This window comes from Cebus imitator, unplaced genomic scaffold (assembly GCF_001604975.1).
Source record: "Cebus imitator isolate Cc_AM_T3 unplaced genomic scaffold, Cebus_imitator-1.0 Scaffold36, whole genome shotgun sequence".
NCBI lineage: Eukaryota > Metazoa > Chordata > Mammalia > Primates > Cebidae > Cebus > Cebus imitator.
This window is the reverse complement of record NW_016107351.1, coordinates 9,142,711-9,165,843: the sequence shown is the minus strand read 5'-3', so window position 1 is coordinate 9,165,843 and position 23,133 is coordinate 9,142,711. Positions and strand designations below refer to the sequence as shown.

Sequence of the window (23,133 nt, the reverse complement as noted above, 5' to 3'; positions counted from 1 at the left end):
ATATATATATATATATATATATATATATATATGTATACCTACAATGTAACCACAAAATTAAAAATTAAAAAAAAACATACAACCTTTGCATCAGAAAACATCACAAAAGAATCTGGTGAAAAACTGATTTCACATATGCAAGTACACAGATTTGTTTCAGACAATTTCAGGGTGTTTGTTACTTCTGAAAACCAATCCATGAACATCAGATTAAAATTCTTATTCACTGTCTTTTCATCTGTACTGGTTGTTAATTATTTGAGGCAATAAATATAAATTTATTACACTTCTATATCTAAAGTTCTTTAAAAATGACCTATTATTTTAATTACTGTTACCTTTTTAAATGAATGCTAACTGTAAATGCTGTTTTTATCTACTTGAGTAGCAATATAATGCTATTAGAACATATTAATATGATTTTCTTTTTAGATGCAGATTTATTTTTTCCATCTTTCAACGGGAATTCCTATTTAGAACTGCCCTTTTTGAAGTTTGACCTGGAGAAGGAACATAACAGAACTGTTACCATCTACCTGACTATAAAAACAAACAGTTTAAATGGAACTATTCTTTACAGTGAGTATTAAATGTCTGATTTCCTATATGTCATGTTTCTTTCTGAAACGTTAATCTATTGAATCAATGAATTATTCATTTAAATATTGTGGGCGAGCTTTTCCAGGCTAGTGTGTGAAGCATTACCAAAAAGAAATTTTAGTTCTTTGTAGTTTCTCTACAAGTTTCTTTAATTTATGACTCATTCAATGGAACGTGACTTACAAACAGGCTCTGAGCCGGCAAGACAGAATTTAGCAAGCATATGAATTTGACAGCATATGGCTATAGCAGTAAAACATAAATGCTGCAAATGTTTCAGAGCATATTTTTTATGATATAAATTACTAAATATGAATTAAGTTCAATACTTGATAACTTGGGAATAGGCATTCCAAAGCTGTGGTTCATTTGACAATCAAATTCCTACCACTCTTTTAGCAACATCTATTATCTTGATATAAGCTGTATTTTTTTAAAAGTGCTATTATCAGTATTTGCTTTAGGAAATGTCTTTACATCCAGAGTTTTCTGCATTATTATGTACTTTGCTCATAAGGGTCTCTATAAGCAGAATTTATGGGCCTCTTTCTTCTCTGAATGAACATCACTAAGGTGTATTATCAGCAGGATTCAAAATATGACAATGGTTTTCTCTTTTGAAATAAATGCACAATAGTTTTAACAATTCCTCATATTGGAGGTGTAATGTCTTTAGTACTTTACTAGATTAACCTCCTTGGGGCAACTTATGATTTCCCAAATGATTTGCTCCTCTACTTTGAAACAGTTTGCTGAATTGATTCATCATTCTGTACATTCAGAACAAAATTTTTTGACTATGAGTAAAATGCCTAAAAGAAGTATTTTGGAAAGCTGGGTGAAGTTAGTAGCTTTTAACATTAAATTAAAACTAAGAATTTATGTTATATTTTAGCAAGAAATCAACTTGTCAGACTAGGCCAGTATTATTTATCCCCCAGGAGCAGAGGCACTCATGTTTAAATGATAGCTTTAGAGTATCTGGTTTATTTATGTTAAAAGACAAAGACAGAAGAAAATACAAAAGAAAAAACTGTTTTTGTATACAAAATCCAAGTGCTGGTAGATGACCATGAAATTTGGAAGTAATAGTGCATTGCAGGAAAAACAAAACAAAAAGACACAAACATAATAATTGAAAGCTACAGAAAAAAGTGATTTTCTGGTTTTGCAATTTTCTAAGTTATATAGAATTGGAAGATGTTTCCTTGGGGAAAATGTATTTTACCAACTAAAAACAGCTCACAGTTAAAGCAGCACCCAACCACTGGGAATTCTCCTGCTCTGGGTTCATGCCTCTGGCTCATGTTCATACCGACACTTGGGTATGTTCTTTGAAGGCCGGAGAAATACATGCCAAGTATATATACACTCCAAGTTGGTACTTTAATTTAAATCCAATAAAAGTCAAGCTGATGATAAAGCCATCGGATCATTACTGCCATCCTTATTCAATGACGTATAGAAACAATCAAACTAGGAATTTAGTAAGAAAGAAATGTCATTGTAATGATTATCAATTTCTACCCTTGTCTTATTTAATTGTTGTTGTTATACTACTGGATAAATCAAAGCTGTTTATTCTAGAGAGTTCCAGAGCCAGTGAAGGGAGAAAATATTTTTGTCTGTAAAGCATTCTTTCTGTGCATTTGTAAGGTGGTAATTTAATCCTACACTGTTGGGAATACCTCAGCAGAATGTTTCCTGGGGTTGCTACTTTCTATCCTCTTAGAATTTTTCAACCTCATAAAAGCCTCACAACAGATGAACACAAAGATTTTTGTAATTCAGTTAGATACCCGTAATTTAAAAGGTGTCCCTTAACTTGACTTAAGGGATAATTATATTTGTTTTGAAATCAGGGTATTACGTGCAGGAGCAATTAAAAGTAGTGAGAAAATTAAAACAGATGTTTTACTTCAGATTTTAGGTGTTGATTTTGTTTGAGTTGCTTTGTTTTTAATTTTGCTGATTTTTTTATTCTTAAACATTTCAGTTCAACTCAATTCCATTTCACAAATATTTTTTGAACATTTATATTTTATATTATCGAATATTTAAGGGACAAGGAAAGAGAACTACCAGGCTGATAAACCAATGTCAGCTTTGAATTATATTCCTGGTTCAAAACTGCAGATTTATTTTGTCTCAGTTTGCTTCACCAACTAATTGATGTTGAAAAGGAACAAAAGAAAGATAAAACTTCAATTCTTATGGAGTTACAGTTAAAAATCCTTAGAAAGGATAGCTTTAAAAAGAACCCTCTGTGGGAGAGAGACAGCTCTGAGAGCAGCAGTCAAGATGAAAAGAAAGCTTTTTGAATCTGGCACTGAACCAATTCAGAATTCTGGAACCCAGTCAAAGGAGCTACTAATAGGTCACGAGAGAAGGGATGAGACCACACAAAATTCTTTAGGTGCACTTTCAGACAATGAGCTCTATTACACAAGCAGTATCAATCAGGAGGTTTCGTCATGGGATATATTACCATGCAGTTGGATCCTTTCTGTGCTGCTGCTTTGAAAAGAAATAAGCATGCCCTGTGGAAGTATGTGATCTTTGAGAATTAGGAGCAGACATCTGACCAAGTCCCAGGAAGCAAATTACATGAGCAACTCCAGTGGGAGGAGAGGATTCAGAAGCAATCATTATATTACTTAATGTTTGTATTTAAAATAGGAAGTAAAAGAAGGACCACTCTTAGATATTTGTTACAGAGAGTAATTGACAGATGAGTGGAATTATTGAGACCTTCTTTATTTTCATTTAGAAAGGACTACAAGAAAAGATTTCTGATACTCCTGGAGAAAACAAATTAAATCTAAAGGGTTGTAACACCTGCCTTTCCCTATAAAATGATTTCCAGCAGAACATACAATATCTTCATTAGATACTTATTATATTCCATTCAAATGATGTGGCAAGGCCAATGAAATCCCACAGCATTTCCTGGCATCGTGTTAGATAGCATCTTCTTTTTTTCTTCTATGGAAAAAGATTGCTCTGTTTTAATCAATTTCATTGTGTGCACCATAAAATTCTTTGAATATCTTTGTCCCTCCTTAATGGTCCCAGTAGAGCTAGCTCCTGACAGATACAAAAAGGAGTAGGTTTGCAAATATGGATGGCTGAATTCTCAAGTCATTCATGAGAAACTGCTTTTCATCATATTTCATCTTTTTTAGGACAGCAAAGCCAAATTCAACAAATTCTGAGTGCCTAAAAAGTACATAGCAGTGTTTGGGCAATGTGAGGGATACAAAGCTGAATAAGTGATGGGCTACATTCCTAGTTTCTCACCTTTTTGTAGATAGGTATGTAATTTTTTGGGAAACCTGATTGTGATATGTCTTAAATTAGAAGTATAAATTAAGAACTGGCACAGAGTAGAGAGATTCATTTTACCAGCAGTCTGTGCTTACATCTCCTCATTAAATAGAAAATACCTTTGTTAGTGTGTTTTCACACTGCTGATAAAGACATACCCAAGACTGGGTAAATTATAAAGAAAACATTAATGGACTCACAGTTCCATGTGGCTGGGGAGGCCTCACGATCATGGCAGAAGGCGAAAGGCACATCTTACATGGCAGCAGGAAAGAGAGAATGAGAGCCAAGTGAAAGGGGAAACTCCTTAAAAAACCATTAGATCTCATAAGAATTATTTACCACCACCAGAACAATATGGGGGAAAAAAAACGCCCCCATGATTCAATTATATCCCACCAGGTCCCTCCCACTAGGAATTATGGGAGCTACAATTCAGGATGAAATTTGGGTGGGGACACAGCCAAACTATATCAGCCTTGTAATCTGGGACTGTTTTGTATTTCTCCTTCTGCAGCACCTCCTAAAAAACCTCCACCAGTGCCTTGCATAAAGTAGGCACTTGAGTGGAATAGTTCTTAAGTTTTATGTCAATTACTCGACCTTGACAGTTTTGATAAAATATAAGTAGGTATTGAATCTTTAGGAAATTATCCCATTGAACATCATTATAATTTCTTCCTCTGACAAATAGAAACAAACAGACACAAAGTTCCAAGGTTTAGTCAAAATGTATCTTGAATCAATGATAGTTTTTTCATGCTTTTAAAAAATCAGGAATATAGCACGGGTTGCCAAGTTTTTCTACAACTATCAGAAATAAATATTTGAAGTAGATGTATTTGCAAGCTGCACAGTTTAATTCTGCCATTGTAGCCTGAGAGCAGCTATGAACAATGTAAGTGAATGAGTGCGGCCATGTTTCAATTGCTAACTTTATTAACAAACTCAGACAGTGTCGGAATTTGGTGCATGGGCCACAGATTGCCAATTCTTGACCTAGAATTATGTGATTCATTAAACTTCATCTAAAATAGAATAATTATATTCTACTTATACAATTGAAATTTATGAAGAAATAAGTCAATGAGGTATACATTTAACCTGTTTAAAACAGTGATTGGCAAATGACAGCCCTGAAGAAAGTGACTTATTCAGATAATGCTTTCACTCTCTTCCTCTTGTCTAGGGAATTAAGGTCTTAGGACACAAGATTTTTGTCTAAGAGGTCTCCTGAGTATTATATCCATTTAACGGCCATGTTCATCCTAAAAACAAGTAGACTAAAAATCATGGTATCAAAAATGGGAGAGTAGGAAAACAGACAATTGGTGGAATTTGGGGTTTTCATTTTTATTCATTTCACTCAAATGAAGAGGACCCATTTCTGTGTTTTTATTGGTTAAACACAATTAGCAGGATTGAAAAGTTTAAAATAGGGTCTCTATAAATTTCAGAAATTGGCCCAAAGCCAGTCTCCAATAGCATGTAATAAACATGGGTGCAATCATTAATTACATATACCAGCCTGCTGCCATGATCCTTCACTTCTCCCCAGAGTGTCTCTGTCTGCCAACGTCCCACTGACAAACTAGCTTACGCTGACGCTGCTTATCATCAGCCTATGTCATCATTGTTGCTCTAAGAGGTCTTCATACCATGAGCAACTGCTGCTGAGGTTGCTACTAGAATTACTGCTGTATACAAATCCAAACATTTAGGGAGAACCAGGAAAGTAGAGTTCTAAAACTACAGAAGCAGCATCTGTGTTCCAACAGAGATCTCAATGCAAGCTAACAGAACAGAGTTTATCATATGCTATGAAGGCGGTACCAGGGATAAAGAGATCATCTGAATCTGACTACTGTCACAGGTAGCCCCGATTGAAATGTCAGCAGATAACCAAGGATAGATTTGAACCCAAGTCAGTGTGAGCTAGCTGTACAATACAGGGTAAATTTGTTCACCTTTCTATGTTTTAGTTTGACTACAAGTGATGCAAATATGTTTATATTACCAAACTTCACAAGGTTTGAAATGTATTATCTATGTAAGTATTTTTAAAAATATAAGACATGATAAAAATGCAAGGCATTTTTCTTTTAAGATAGAGAGAAATCCATGTCATTAGCAAGGCATGGTGGCTCACACCTGTAAACCCAGCACTTTGGGAGGTTTAGGTAGGCGGATCACCTGAGGTCAGGAGTTCACAACCAGCCTGGCTAACATGGTGAAACCCTGTCTCTACTAAAAATACAAAATATTAGCTGGGCGTGGTGGTGGGCACCTGTAATCCCAGCTACTAGGGAGGCTGAGGCAGGAGAATTGCTTGAACCCAGGAGGCGGAGGTTGCAGTTAGCCAAGATTGTGCCATTGTACTCCAGCCTGGGCAACAAGAGCAAAACTCCATCTCAAAAAAAAAAAAAAAAAAAAAAAAAAAAAAAAAAAAAAAAAAAAAAAATCCATGTCACTTTATGGAAATTTCCAGATTTAATAATCTAGGTACCTAATTTAATAATGTAACATCTGCACTGATAACTATTAATTCTATAAGGAATGATGTTAGATGTTATTTTAATTCAAACTGATAACCAATGAACCTCTTTTGAGTGTTTATTTATAAATTATCTCAATTCAAATTGTTGTTGATATTTGGAGCATTATTACAATAGCTCAATTAGAGAAGAATATCCATGTTTAATGAAAGTGGTACCATATAAACAATAAATAATATCTTCAATATTTTGATGACGTGATAAAGTATCCATGTTTAGAAAATTCCAGAGGTACAATTCAACTCAGTATCTAAGCAAACTAAAATTGTAAAAAAGTTGACTAGGATATCATTTTTTCTCCCTCTATGTGATATTTATTTCATTATTATTTCTTTTTTATGAGACTAATTATATATATCTTTACATATCAGATTCAAACCTGTTAGGATTATCTCTCTAAAAGCTATGAGATTTAGATACTAGAAACTATTGTTTTGAGAGGAATACTGTAATTACTATTTACTCTTCTAAGCAGCACTTTTATGCTTAACAAATCTTAAATTAGCAGACGCAATCATTTTATTAGGGATAAATAAAATTTGAGAACTAGAGATTTTATACAGTTTTGAAATGTAGTCTGATAAAACTTTCAGAAAAAGAAATCAATAAATAATTCATTTTAAAAATTACTACAAAATCTAAAAGCATCATGATTACCATTATTACTCCTGCACCAACCTAATATTTCAAAGAAGAGGACAGGTTCACACCACTCTAATGGATCATCAAGCATCTTTTCAGTGAAACAACAGAGTGACTTTCTTTCAGTGGCTTAATAATTAACTCTTCTATGGAGCTTTCAAGTCCTGCCTGAAGGTGGCACAAACATTATGGGGAAAATATTCTAGACACTGCCTTTAACATTTGCCCTATATATGTATTTGCAAACATACATACATATATATATAGATATATACACATGCATATATACATACATAGACAGAGAGAGATTCACATTTGCTTGATGTCTAGATTCAGTGAGCAATGTTGAACTAAATTTAATATGACATATGGATTACTCAATCCATAAGGCTTAATATAAAAATACATATGTTTATCTAAGAATAGTCATTACTTAACAATTTTCCTAGTTCTGCTTTGAAAATTCTCAAGTTTCTTTCTCTTTTCCTAATTACCACTAATTTTTCCATTCTAAAATCAAATAATTTTTATCATAATTGTGTTTGAAAATATGTCTTTAATACTGTTTGGCAAAACCAGAGTTCCTCCTGAATGTGTTTATTCATAGCTTTTCTCTACTTATAGAATCCTAGGGTTACATGATACAAAGTCAACTGATTTGAGGGTGAAAAAAGTCAATTAAATAATATGTCTTTTATTCCCTACAGCAGTTAATTTGCTATAGAATCATGGAAACACATCAGCAGTGTCAGATCCTCCACTTTCCCACCTACCATCACATGCTATTTGCAGAATACTTTGAACTTTTTAAAAAGTATTACATAAAACCACAAATTGCTTAATAGAATGAATCAATGTGGTAAATTAAAAGCTATTAATATATAGCAGACTGTAAAGAGAACTAAGTTTCCTTGTTCATTTTTATTCCCATTACCTTTATTAAAATAGTCTTATTTTGTACCGTACAATGCAATAAAGCCTCTACAGTCCATAATGGGATGTTGGTATACTTGATTAAGACTATTCATCTCTGTCATTGATGCTGAGCTTCCTTTAAAAATTACTCATTCTTGCATCATACTACATGTATCTTGTTGAATGTGTATAGTCAATCTTTAAAATTCAGTTTTGGAAGTTTTCAAAAACAAACCTTGTGCATATGGCACAACAGCTTGACCTAAATGTTCAGCTGTTCTGTTTTACCCTATGCTATATATCTTACTTTTAAAGCTTATCTCAAAAATATGAGTCTGAAATGGTAACAAAGCAGTTTATAAAAATATTAAGAAGTAGAAAACTTCTGAGTTGAAATAATAGAATGCAACAGGATAACAGGCTGTCCTTTAATGCATTCCACCCTTCCCACTCACAAAATCATGGGAGTAGAGAACAAGTCAACAATTCAGGAAAGAAAAACCTTATGCCATTTTATAGTATAACCTTTTACAGGTCCAAGGAGAAACACACAAGTGCTGGTGCAGTTTCATATTTCTAAATATGCTCCTTCTCCCAACCACCACTTCACTTCTACTCCAGAAAAAGGTCAACAATAATACTAAAAATTTTAAATTATACCCTCAACTTCGGATAAAGGTAGCCTGATCAACTGAATAGGAAACTGGGGGAAAATAAGGAAAAACACTAAAGAGTGAAGCCAAAAAAAAAAAAAAAAAAAAAAAAAAAAAAAAAAAACCTGCTAATGGATCTCAGAAGATGCAGAAAACGTAAAGCTGCATTGCCCTATGCCAGGCAGTGGGCTAATTTGCACATTGTACAGCTGAAGTCCTCAGAAGTGATAAAAACCCAGATGGGTTCAGTGGATCCCAAAATAGGACATTTAGAAGGATCTCAAATGAGTGATTTTCAACCATATGCCTTTTGTCATTCTAACTTATTATTAAATCTTTAATGCTGTTATTTTATCTATTTCCTTACTTATGCAATATTGATTTAATCTTTTATTATTATGTATTATTTTGTGTTGCTCTTATACTGAATTTATATTCTCAATAAGTTCTATAGCATATGTAGTTCACAAATAAACATCTGAGAATTTAATATTTAACATCCTAAGAATCATTTACTTTGATGATTTTAGATATCAAAATGAAAAAATTAAAAATTGACCCCCACATTATTTTTGTACTGCTGCTATACCAAGTTACCACTAAAACAATAGAACCGTATTCTCTTACAGTTCTGGAGGTCAGAGGTCTGAAATTAGTCTTATGGAGATAAAGGCAAGCTGTCAGCAGGACTGGTTCCTTCTGGAGGCTCCAGAGGAGAATCCATTCCTTGCCTCTTCCAGCTTCTGGTGGCTGTCAGCATTCTGTGGCTTGTGGCTACATCACTCCAGTCTCTGCTTCTGTAGTCACACAGCCTTTTCTCATCTGCCATCAAGTCTCCTTCTTCCTTTCTTTTATAAGGACATTTGTGTCTACATTTAGGGACCACCCATATAATATAGGATAATCTCTCCATTTCAAGCTCCTTAATTTAATCACATCTGCAAAGTCTCTTTTACAATATCAGATAACACTCACAGCTTCCAACAACATGGTGTCTTTGAATGTCATAATTCAGTTTATTCCAACTCCGTACTTTACATTACACAGAAAAATTAATTCTAGGTAGAGTGCAGAGCTTAAGTAAAGCTTATTAGAAGCTAATGTAGAATAACTTTATGACTTTGGGGAAGGCAAAGATATCTTAAACATGACATGAAAGGACTAATCATAACTCTGAAGGAAACAATTCATAAACTGATTTACACTAAAATTAAGCATGTATGCTTATCAAACTCACCCTTGAGAAACTGGCAAGCCAATCTACAGAACTGAAGAAGATATTTACAATCTATGTAGTTGACAAAGAGCTTGTATTCAATGAGAAAAAAAAGCAAACAACTAAATATAAATATGATCAAGAAACACAAAGTGACATTTCACAAGAGTATATCAAAACATACAGTAAACATGAGAATATGTTCAACTTCACCAATATAAGGAAAGTAAAATTAAAACTATAATAAACGGAATGGTGAAATCTACAAGGTGACCATACCAAGTGATGGTAAGGCTATGGATCAGCTGGCGCTCTTGTACGCTGCTGGTAAGGAGTTAAATATAAACAATTATTTTGGAAAACTGGCAACAGCTACTAAAGTTAATCATATTTATGCTTTTTGACAGACCAATTCAACTTCTAGATGTATACACAACAGAAATGGATGCAATTTAACTGAAAGACATATGTAAAATGCTCATAGCAGCATTATTCACAGTAACCAAAACCTAGGGGAGAAATGGTTATCTACACTAGAAAGAATAATTGAAGAGATTAATTTAATGGAATATTACCAAACAATGATAATTAATGAACTGTGGCATAATGCTACCTCTCAAACATAACACAGAGCAAGAAACAAAGGTAGTAGTCCCTCATTATTTCCAAGGGATACATTCCAAGATCCACCTGACACTATGGATAGTACTGAACCTTATCAATACTACATTTTTTCCTATACATGCATGCCAATGATTAAGTTTAATTTGTAAATTAGTAACAGTAAGACATTAATACCAACACATAACAGAATGATCATAACTATATACTATAATAAAAGTTATGTGAATATGGTCTCCTTCTCAAGATATTTTATTGTACTGTAATTCACCTGTTTTGGGACTGTCATAAAGAGAGGATTACAATAGACATAAAGAAACCATACAATATGATTCCACTAATATGAAGATTAAAATCAAGTAAAACTAACAATAACTGTTAAACATCAAGATGGTGGTTACTTTTGGTGAAGCATAGAAAAGAGTAGTTACTGGTAGGACTTCTAACAATGCAGATAATGGTCTTTTCCTTAACTTGGGTGGTGTTTAGGTAAGTGGGTTCACTTTGTGATTACTCACTGAGCTTTATGCTTATAATTTGTGCTATTTTCTATGTAAGTTACACGTCAGTAAAGTTCCATGCGCTTCCAGGGAGAGATGTCCAAATTTTAAGTAAAAAGAGAAAGATGAATGAAGCCATTTATTAAATTTTTGAATTAAGTATGATCTCACTTTTTAAAATAAAATTGGGATATGTAAATATTTGCATGTGGGGAGACAGGTGATAGAAAAGAACATTTCAAAGTGAGGATGAAGAATGAGATTAGGGAAAAGAACTATTTCTCTTTTTTCTCTATATATTTATTTTGAATTTTGTAAAAGACACATATTGCTTTGTAATTAAAATACAAATAACTATAAGAAATTAGAAATAAAAAATAAAATTTACACATTAGATTCAATAATAATAAATACAAGTTATAAGAACTTATTATGGCACTTTAAATTTATTATTTAATTATGACAATAGTTCTAGTACTCACAGTAGTCACACTCACTATCTCATTTAAACATATGAGGAAACAGTTTTAAAATAGTTAAGGATATCTGGCTACTAGGTAACAATCAGAAGTTAAAACTCACTTCAAGTTAATGTTAATACCATGCTATCCTCAGCCTGTCGAAAATAATGTATATTCCTAATATGGTGCTTATTACATTGAAAAATTATCTAACAGCACTCCTACCAATCCCCTAAATCATTCTTCTTTCATGGCAAAGATTATGTTTGTTGAATGAATATTATTCAAAAAATATCTAAATCTACATTAATTACTGATGTATTTTTTTTTCTTAAAGGTAATGGGAATAATTTTGGAAAGCAGTTTCTTCATTTATTTCTTGTGGAAGGAAGACCCTCAGTTAAATATGGATGTGGAAATTCTCAAAATATTTTAACTGTTTCTGCTAATTACAGCATTAACACAAACGCATTCATCCCTATCACAATACGGTAAGTACTGTACTCCACAGTAGTTCTGAACTATAGTGCTGAACTCTTTTTTTTTTTTTTTTTTTTTTTTTTTTTTTCTCACTCTGTCACCCAGGCTGGCGTGCAGTGGCACGATCTCAGTTCACTGCAACCTCCGTCTCACAGGTTCAAGCGATTCTCATGCTTCAGCCTCCCCAAGTAGCTGGAATCAAAGGTGTGCACCAACACACCAGGCTAATTTTTTGTATTTTTAGTAAAGACAGGGTTCCACTATGCTAGCCAGGCTGGTCTTGAACTCCTGGCCTCGTGATCTGTCCACCTCAACCTCCCAAAGGGCTGGGATTACAGGCATGAGCCGCCACACCTAGCCTGAACTCTATTCATCAAATGTTATTTATATGTGTAATAGCCACCGAAAAATGAAAAGAATTTTAAAAGTGCATCTGAAAATTGTTTTATTTACTTTTTTATTTTTGCTTTTTTTTTTATTTTTACAGTTAGGTGGAATAAACTACAAATTGAACTAAGCTATAATTTAATACTATCCTATGGCAATCAATCAAATTGCACACAGAGTATATCAATTTTATTTGAAAATACTATGGTGCAAGCAAATAAAGCATCAAGTTGTTCAGCTAAAACTAAGATCCAGTTTAGTTGTTCAAGAAAGTATAGCTGCTAGGAATTGGTTAGTGGCAGCCATTGAGTGCACAAAAAAAAAAAACAAAAAAAAAAAAAAAAAAAAAAAAAACCAGCAGAATATTAAATGGAAATGTCTTTCTGGATTATGTAAATTTTTGGAAAGCAGTCTTTGAATTCATTTATGCTTCAAAATTAGGAAAAATCAAAAAAGAGAAATTCCTAAATATGATGGTCACATCTCAGGGGCATTAATAAACATAAGTTACATGTAGGATCTAAGAATTTAAAATTTTTCATCAGTATAGCTCAAATTTTTCATCTAGTCATAATTGTCTCCAGAGTTACTCTATGTCATTGAAAAATATTCTGAGACTGAGTTCACCTTTAAAATGACAAATAGATAAGTTAGTCTGATCAACAGGAATCTTGGCTAACCTATGAAGGTTATATAAATTAAACAAACTTTCTCAGAGACTGCATCAGTCTGAAAATAACATCAACAAAATTGACAACAATCTCAAAATGAAACTCCTTACAGGCAGGGATGGTTTCTTACTCATTTTTAATGCAATTAACAGGGCATCTGGCAAATAGGAGATACTCAGTAAATGTCTGAATGAATGAAGAAATGAGGGTGTCTGGGCTGGGCAATTCAGTTGATTATAACAAGAAGGCAATGAAATTACTCTAAGGTAATGAAATTATTATTTGCAGATTAGGTATACCCTTTGGAACACTGAGTTCTATACAGACAGAACAAACTCCTTCATTACAACGGACAAATATTTCAACCATTTCTGTTGTGTTTACTGTTAATCACTAAAAAGAACCAGATGAGAAGCTGAGTAACAAAAAACTGTTTAAAGAGCATTTCTATTAATAAGATCATTGTTTTATACACTGTCAACATTCTGTACAGTCAACAGCACTTTCAGTTATACATGAAATAATTTCTATTCAGGGTCAAATTCTTAGAGAAGTTATTTTCTTGTTGACTTTCAAGTAATAAACTAATGGTGCAGTCCTCCAGCCACTCAGATTTCTTATATAGCCTCAGGAAAAAAACAACCTGTAAAATAAATATTGATGTTTCCAGTAAAACTGAAAATCAAGGACTTGCCAGTGTTTGACTTAATTTAATCAAAACTTTAGAAAAGAAAAATGAGTTATCACTATTAATTTAAAAATGCAAATCTGCTTTGTCTTATAGGCTAAGCAAGCTCTCAATGTCTTAATATTTGCATCTCATTTTTCTTTGTGTTTCTCCTGGTTTTTATTCTATATTTAGTTTCAGATATTCATTTAACAAATGGTTCTTACTCTATTTGTAGCACTATGCTAAGCTACTAGAATTCAATGGTAAGCCAAAACAGAGAAAAAATCCAAATTCTTATGTGTATAGTGAGGGAGACTGACAAGTAGACACACTAATGAAGGAGTAATTATAATTTGAGATGTGTTGTAAATGAAACATGATGCAGGAAGAACAAGTTAAAAAAGTAGCCTGGCCTGTGCTAGAGAGACCAAAGAGCTTTAAAAATGAATAGAGGTGAACTTGGTAAAAGAAAAAACAAACAGCCAAATCAGTGGTTACGAGTTTCAGGCAGAGGAAAGAGTACGTGAAAAACCCCTTGGGAAGCAGCTGTATCACCTGAGGTCAGAAGTTCTAGACCAGCCTGGCCAACAAGATGAAACCCCATCTCTACTAAAAAATACAAAAAAAATTCGCCAGGCATGGTGGCGGGTGCCTATAATCCCAGCTACTAGCGAGGCTGAGGCAGGATAATCCCTTGAAACCAGGAGGCGGAGATTGCAGTGAGCCGAGATTGTGCCACTGCATTCCAGCCTGGGTGACAGAGCAAGACTTCGTGTGTGTGTGTGTGTGTGTGTGTGTGTGTGTGTGTGTGTAAACCCTACAGTAGAAAAAAAACATGGCATATTTAGATTCAGATACCCAAAAGAACAGTGTGTTTTGAACAGACAAGCAGAAGAAAGTAGCTTAGTAATGGAAGACAAAGTTTGAAAGGCAGACAGTTTGCAAATGTCTGGCCTTGCAGCTGTGTTAAGGAATAATTGCAGGAGCCAGTTAGATGGTTATTGTATATTCAAGTAAGATATAATGATAGTTTGGACTAGACTAGTGTCAGAGGTAAAGTGACATATCTATGACATAATTAGGAGGAAAATTGTGACTCATTAAATACTAGGAGTAAAAATAAAGGTGTCAAATTATGTGAAATTGGATAGCAGATTTTATCATCTACTGAGATAATAAACAATGCAAGAAGAGCAGGTTAGATTGAGAAGATCATGAGTTTAAGCTTGAATATGCTGAGATTAAGGTGCCCTTGAAACATAAAGTGGAGTTTTCAATTGAATACATGCAAGTAAAGGTCAGAGAAGACATCTGGATGGAAAAGATGAATTTATGAGTTATCACTGTGCAGACAATAACTTTTAAACTGTGGGAATGGATAAGAGTATATAGTAGAAAAAATTGCATGGAATGACTCTTAAGGAGCTAACATTTAATGACTACAGAGTGGAAGATAAAATCCTAAAGGAGTCTGACAAGGAATAACTAGGAAGTAACAGCCAAAGAAGGAATAGAGTGTCATGGCAGGCAATGGCAAAGTTTATCAGATGCTCCAGTCCACTGGACTGTCCACATGATTCCATGACCTCAAGACTTCAGTACAGCAGGATAGAGGAAGAAGCCTGATTGGAGGAAAAAAAAAAAAAAATCAAGGTAGCATGTTTATACATCTCCTTGAAGAAGTTTTAACATGAAAGTATAAAAAGAGGTAAGATGGTAACTACGGAAAGGTGAGGAATCAAGGAAAAAAATATAACATGAAAGAAATTTGAGTATGTTTTATTGTTAATTCAAATTACTTGTTGACTAGAAGTTGTTAATATATAGAACACTGAAGAAAAAGGGAGAACATAGTTATTTATTTAGAGTTCCGCTCTCATCGCCCAGCCTGGAGTTCAGTGGCACGATCTTGGCTCACTGCAACCTCTGCCTCCCGGGTTCAAGCAATTCTCCAGCCTCAGCCTCCCTGAGTAGCTAGGACTACAGGCATGTGCCACCAGGGCTGGCTACTTTTTTGTATTTTTAGTAGACACAGGGTTTCACCATGCTGGCCAGGCTGGTCTTGAACTCCCGACCTCGTGATCTCTCTGTCTCGACCTCCCAAAGTGCTGGGATTACAGGACTGAGCCACCGCGAGTGGCAGAGGACATAAGTTTCTTTAAAATTTGGACCAGTAAGATACCATGTACATGAGAGAAGATTCCTGCCAGAGGGCAGGGAAAACAGATACATAGCTTGAGGCTTCCGATTTCTGTCATTGCGGATGTCCCTGGATTTATGATTGCCTTCACTTTATCTGTCCAGTTGTTTATACCACCTTCTCTTGTTGTTTTAATTTGACAATTAAAAAATATAGCATGATTGCTAAAAAACTGCCTCAGCCACCGAAGTAGCTGGGATTACAGCTGTGCGTCCCCATGCCCAGCTAATTTTTGTAATTTTGGTAGAGATGAGGTTTCACTATGTTGGCCAGGCTGTCTCGAACTTCTGACTTCAAGTGATCCACCTGCCTCAGCCTCCCTAAGTGCTGGGATTACAGGCATGATCCACCATGCCCAGCCTGATAAAAAAAAACTTATTTTCAGAAATTAATGGAATAAACCATAAGGCAAACATGTAAAATACGGCTTTCTTTTTTATTTGTTACTAGCTACTATTTTTTGTTATTAGCCAGTACTTCCTCCAACTAAATCCACCGTACATCTGTAGGACAGAGGCAGAAGTAGAACAGACTTGAATAAGCCAGTTGTAGTGATTGAGGTCAATTCAGTATCAAGATAGAAGTTCTTCTTAAATGAAATGGAGCAGAGATCACAGTTCTACAGATACATTGTAATTCATACTCATGCACAGTTTGTCTTTCATTTCAACAAATTTTGAAAGGGATCACATAGAGAGCGCTATTGGTTTTCACAAGGGTTATTCTCTTTTGGGGAAGTTCAGAAAAATTGTCTTACTATATATATACTTTTTTAAGTTTCTGAAGTTTAAAATTTTCTGGCCCCTTAGTGTCTGTTTTACACAAAAGCTAGCTTTTCCCCAGTATTTTCTTCTCTAAAAGAGTCTGGGGCGGGGCGGGGGGGAAATAGGGGAAGGACAGCGGGGGGTGGGGAGTTGGGGAGAGATAGCATGGGGAGAAATGCCAGACATAGGTGATGGGGAGGAAGGCAGCAAATCACACTGCCATGTGTGTATCTATGCAACAATTGAACACGTTCTTCACATGTACCCCAAAACCTAAAATGCAATTAAAAAAAAAAAGCCCTGTGTCCTTTCTTCTAGGTGATTTACAGTGCCATCTGCATGTTTTAAAGCTACATAGCCCATTCCATCTTCCTTAGATGCTACTAACACACCTGAGAACATTTCCTAAAAGATTTATCCAGAGTTGTAAAATTATCCATGCCTGTTGAAGGCACACTCTAATACCTAATAATTTATTTTGGTCAGCAAACTCTTAGGGTAGCCAAAGTAGGATATTGGCCAAGAATTGTATTACTGCCAGAGTCACACATCTTGATTACCTACTTTTTAATAGGTCAGTGTAAGAAATGCATGGTTTAAGATCAACTGGACAGAGGGTGAAAAACTGTCTAACAGTTGGGCAGCAAGAATCCTTATTAGTATTTGCTAAAACCCAAATATAAGTCAGGGGAAACTGTAGACATATTTATCACATTATCTTTGGTACTGTTTGGTTCAGAAAACAAAATAAAAACTGCTAAGTTTTATAAATTGACTAAATTTTATCTCCTGTTGTCTTTCCACATCTGTAAGATAAAACCTCATACAAATTATATATGTATATCGGTGCAAGATTTTTAAAAAATCATTTTAATTAGCTCATTTCTCACAGTTGTTTAAGAAAGATAGAAATTTATTGTAATGCAAAATCAGCATTAACATCACAAAATGGGAAGAATGATTCTGAGTAGGATTGATATTGGTCATATAAAATTAAGATATTTATTAATAAGTAATTTATAGAAAAATATGAAGGGAAGAGACAACTTCTTACAATACTCATATTTGTTAAAAGCTCTCAGACACCTCTGCTCAACCTCAGATTCCAGTTTTCTGCCCTTTCCCCACGTATATTCTCTGCATTGCATCTTGCTTGCCCAGATGGTATTGACCTATAACTCAATATAGAGCATGAGTAAGAGATCCTTCAATGTCATGTAAGAAAAAAAGAATATCCATACTCTTACATATAATTTTGACAGTTACTAAAAATGTTACCTGTGTTTCTAATTTTCTAAAACATAAAAGTTTTTCACATAGTCTTGATAGTTATTATATAAGCTATAGATTGCATGCCGGTAGTCTCAGAGCCAAGAAGCTATGTAATAGTGAGAGCCTTTACTTCTTGAAACAGATGGTGACTTCTGAACTGTGCTAAATCTATAAGATATCAGATTTATTCATAAAATGTTGCCATGTCAATATGGAAAATTTGGCAAGATTTTCCTCTTAAAAAGGTCAAACTTCATCACTTCAATATTAATTTCTGTATCTTTTTATCAGCTCTTCCATCTGGTATTTCTTAGTGAAAATGTAGGAAAACTCAAGCTCAATATGGGAAGTATAGATAATACCTTATCATTATATTGGAATGTATGTGAATATATAAAGCTAAACATCACTCCTGCACCTTTATCCATGCATAGCCTGTCCATACATAACATACATCAAAACTAGCTGGATAGCAAGTTACGATGCAGTTTATTCGTATTAAATTGTGAAGATCTATTGTACAAGTATAATTTCTTTTATTACATAAGCTTATGAAAGTCTTCCAAATATCTATTAATCTGTAATTTGATAAATTTAGTACTGTTTAGGATTATTGGATACAATGTTCTACTATATAAAGTTGTCTCTAAAATTGGCATATTTCTTGAGAAACGCGGAAGTATTAGTTTGGTGCTTATTGATTCAAAAATAAATAAGGTGAAGCTTTTGAAGCAAATCATCTTAATCTGCATATGAACCGAACCTGAGTCTACAGAGCATTTTTATGGAATAATGCACCAGTGGACTCTACCAGCCAGTTTAATGTTTAAAAAACATATTTGAAGTGATTATTTGACTGTGTAATCACATTTGTGCCTTTAAAATTGTGCAATTCAGTTCAAATCGTCAAAACAGAATGGCACTTAGCAAAATTACAAAAGGGAAAACTCCGGACCCAAATCTTCATCTTACGGAAGGCTGAGAAGACAGAACTGCTTAATTGTCAAGTCCTGAGAGCAGCCACAAACACCCCACTGAAGAGAAAGGGACAAGCAGCAAGTACATCTATAACATGAAATGAAAAATGAACTCCATTTTGAAGATGAGAAATTTATCAGGGGACAACAGATGAAAGAGGATCTGCAAAGATATCAAGGTGTAGATAACAACATGCTCATAGAAGAAAATGTTTGAGAACCAAAAGTTCCAGGTGAAAGGATGTTTAGCTCTTCAGCAAATCACCGTTACACACTGTCATCTCTGATGCAGAGGGTAACAATAAGTAAAAATAAAAGGCAAGAAATGTTTTTGAGCACTAGGAATGCATGCTGAGGAAGACTCCAGGTTTTTTCCATCCTTTATTATTAGTGGAACATTTCTACCACTGTCAGAAAAGACTACTGAGGAAGTTTGAATTATTTTTGTGCCGTGGCAGAGCATACAGCAAAATAACTTCAATTCTTAAAAGCCTTCTCTCTGTAATTCTAAAATGTGTATAGTTTATCACTTTTAAGACAAGACTTTGACAGTTATATAAGAAAGTAACATGAAACAAATGAAGACTTGGGGCAAATTGAACTTATAAAAATTTGGACAGCAAAGCAATAGTTGATGGGGGTCAGAGAACACTCTGGTGTACAGCACAGTTAAATAATAGGATTTAACATGTTGAAAAATAAGATTCAGGGGAAACATCAAGAGATGATTTGTTAATTAAGTGATGAAGTGGTCATTTAACAATATATTGATATTTTGTGTATTTTTCATCCCACTTCGGTAGTCCCCCTAGCTCTCCTTAATTGCAATTCATCATTGTGGTTAGTGAGTATTTGATTACTGCCTTAAAATGACTATCAGACTTTACTGTGAAAATTTTTGAAGCCTATTCCTAGTGGTAGAGCTCAATCCTTGAAAACATTTCTCTCAATTAACTTCTTTAGAATTCTGAGTTCACTCAAAATATACAGCATTCTATTTATTAAAAAAAAACACACACACACACCTATCTTTCTAAGTGAAGCTAAAGGAAGCTATGCCAGCTTCCTCCTCAACAAATTGCTCATGACTTTATCAACATATAAACTGTAGATATATGATGATATAAATTGTTTTACAATTTAACATCTGTGAACTCTTTTCCACCTAATACAGAATTCAGTTAAGAATAATTTAAGGCTTTTTAAAAGATTTACTAATTTTCTTTAAAATTGAAAGCTGGTTTCTTAGACAGGTACTGGTATTGAGCCAAAGTATTTGAACTCAATAAATACAGAACAAAGAGTTTTAATATTTCTTCAGATAATTTATTTTAATGCCATCATAAGACACAGTAAATTTCTATTTTATGGTATTTGAAATAGAATTCTGTCCTGGTCTCTCTTACTTTCTAACTTTGTAATAGCCGGCCTAATTCTAATTGCCAGTAATATTAGAACTCCATCCTGCCCTTCAAAGACAAAATGTTACAAAGGTAAAAAGAAGGAGATTGCAGGACAAAGCCCTATACTAATTACCATAAAATAGGAATATACTGTGCCTCGTGATGACATTACATCCACAGTGCCCAGTGGCATCTGCTGATCTACATAGGGGCTAATTAGACACCTAAATACATCTCCCACCATTTGAAGTACAAAAATTTCCAGTCATATATGATGGACATGCCCTGGCAATCCCTTTCCCTCTACTCAAAGAATCAAATAGCAAAGGAGCATTCTCCTGTTTGCATGGTAATAGCAGTGTCCCTCATCCCTTTCACTGGGGTCCTGTAGCAGAAATTAGGGTGAAGGAGGATCCCAAATCCTCTGTCACCTCAGCCTCAGGGAAAGTGACAAACAGTTCTGGTTTGGCATAACCTCATAGAATAGGAATATACAGAATTCTTTGACTAGGAAATGTAGGAATGTAATAGGAATGTATAGAATTCTTACAATAGGAAAAAGTAAAGTCTTGGATTGATGATGCACAGAAACCACCAAAAAACGAGTCTGATATTTGGCATACTTGTGCAAGCAAGTCCTGAAGATTTCTAAACATATTTGGAGAGGGATATTCTATGATGGTTTATAATTCCTGCAGTTAAGAGAGAGTGTTCTCAGTCCCCTGAAACTTAGTAACTGCATCTTAGGTCAGATTCCTTGGAAACAGTCTGTGCCATGGAGATTCGCATGCACAAAGTTTATTAGAGAATGCTCTTAGGAACAATACCTGGAAGGCAGTGAGGGAAACAAGATTGAACAGAGGCAGAAGCTGAATTGCAAAGTAATTGCGGCAGAGGCCTCAGCTGTCCATAAGGGGAGTCTGGACTTGAGATGTTCATATTTTCCTGAATGTAGTCAACAGGACCAGGTCTTTGTGTCCCCTTTCATCCCAGAGGCCTCTGGGCAGCACATCACAAAGTATTCACTGTTACTGATTGAGGCTGATGGCTACAATCAGCACTTACCTCTTGATGAAGCCTGAGGCACTTGAATTTGACTTACACCTAAGCAAGCCAATGTTGCTTTCACATAAACTAGACATGTATCCCCACATCTGCTATTGCCCCGCCATAGTAACCAGGGAGCTAAATTCCCTGTGTTTGTGACTGGTTCTACTGTTTCTTGTGAGGAGTGACCCAAAGAAACAGTGACTCTTCCAAAGAACAGCTAAATACTAATCATACCAAAACCACCAAATGCTAATTGTATAAATGTGCATCAGCCTGGACATACGTAACTCCAAATTATGCCACTCACTGATATATTATTAGAACATAGAGCACAACCCAAATATGGTATACCTAGGTATAGAACAAAAGGAGGAATCTTTATAGATTATTCTGCTCCAAATGAAGGCACAGGACACATAAAAGGCAGAATCCTGCAAGTGGGGAAGTGAGGAAGCAGAGCGCTCGTTGTATAACTGCAAAGGATCTTACCTGTTTCTTTTTTGAAACAAAGATATTAACACTCATTTTCTGCTATATAGGCTTCTGTGAATTTCATATGTATGAAAGTGCTTTAAAAAACATCAAATATCCCTCAGATGAAAGTATTATTGTTATGGTTTGTTACACACATACACCTATTTCTTCTATTGCTGCCGTAGGACTAGAAAAAATGCTCGCTATTTATTTTATAGCATATTATTACAAACACTTCGTGATTAGGCAGTTAACAGAGTGACTAATCCACTATCCTCTGGTGCAAATGTCTTTGAAGGTTCTTGCTTGTTAGGCTTGTCTCCTTTGCAGTTTCATAAACAAGAAAGCGATAGTCCTGGTGCCATGAGAGGCCAAGCTCTGGCAGGGTCATGGAGTGGACACATGCCTCTTCTTGTCTGTACTACAGTAAGCATATCTGTTTCCTTATCAGCAGGGAAGAAAACTGTCCAGATGATTGTGAGGTGGATACGTAAGTGTCTGTCAAGTTTTGAGTCTGTTATAGTTAAAGGATATGCTGAAAACTTCACCTGCATTAATCTCATTTAGTCATTTCTTCAGGTCCATTAATAGTTATGTAATATATATTTATTTTGCACTTACATGACAGTCACTATGATACATATTTTTACACACTCACCTATTCTTTAAAATAAAAATATTAGGATTAGTTTTTTATGATACTCATTTAAGAAGTGAGAAAACTGGGACTGAAGGAGATTAATTTATCTAAAGTCATGCAAGTATAAGCAACTGAAACAGGGTTCCTAGGCCATTTTACTCTAGAGCCCTTATATTTAACCACGCTATACAATCCATTCCTGAAATGTTCTTTAAATGAGGTCACTCTCAAAGCAAATCATCAATAGGAAACTTCCCCTATCTCCATCATTTATCATTTCATGAACAAATCATGTGTCTTATAAACAAGCTTTTTTTCCTCAGCTCCTTACATCTGTATCCTCCTCTAACACCCAAGTTTCATGGGCTTCCCACTCGTTGAAGCCATAATCTCTACTGTCCCAAACACAGTCCCACATTTCCCGCCACATGCGGCATAGTTAATGCTACAATTCCTTCCCTAAATATTCTGTTTTATCCTGTGAAATTGTACACTATTCTTTCTGCAAGACAATCACTCTCTAAAAGCTAGCTTAGACCGGTCCCAGCACATACTGAACTCCTTTGTTCTCAATCCTCAGTATGCTCACGTCTTGTGAAGGATTTTTCTATTAATCTGTTGTTATCTCATCTCCAAAGTCAAACAATAAATGGTG

General features: G+C 34.6%; 1 protein-coding gene across 1 annotated transcript in view; it reads left to right on the top strand.

The window, feature by feature from the left end:
- The window catches only part of LOC108301579 (eyes shut homolog), a 1,388,593-nt gene that overhangs the window by 1,025,852 nt on the left and 339,608 nt on the right, over window positions 1-23,133 (top strand). Inside the window, exons 21-22 of the mRNA XM_017524691.2 lie at window positions 433-579; window positions 11,828-11,981. Of these exons, the coding sequence (XP_017380180.2) occupies window positions 433-579; window positions 11,828-11,981 (301 nt within the window). The remainder of the gene's footprint in view (window positions 1-432; window positions 580-11,827; window positions 11,982-23,133) is intronic.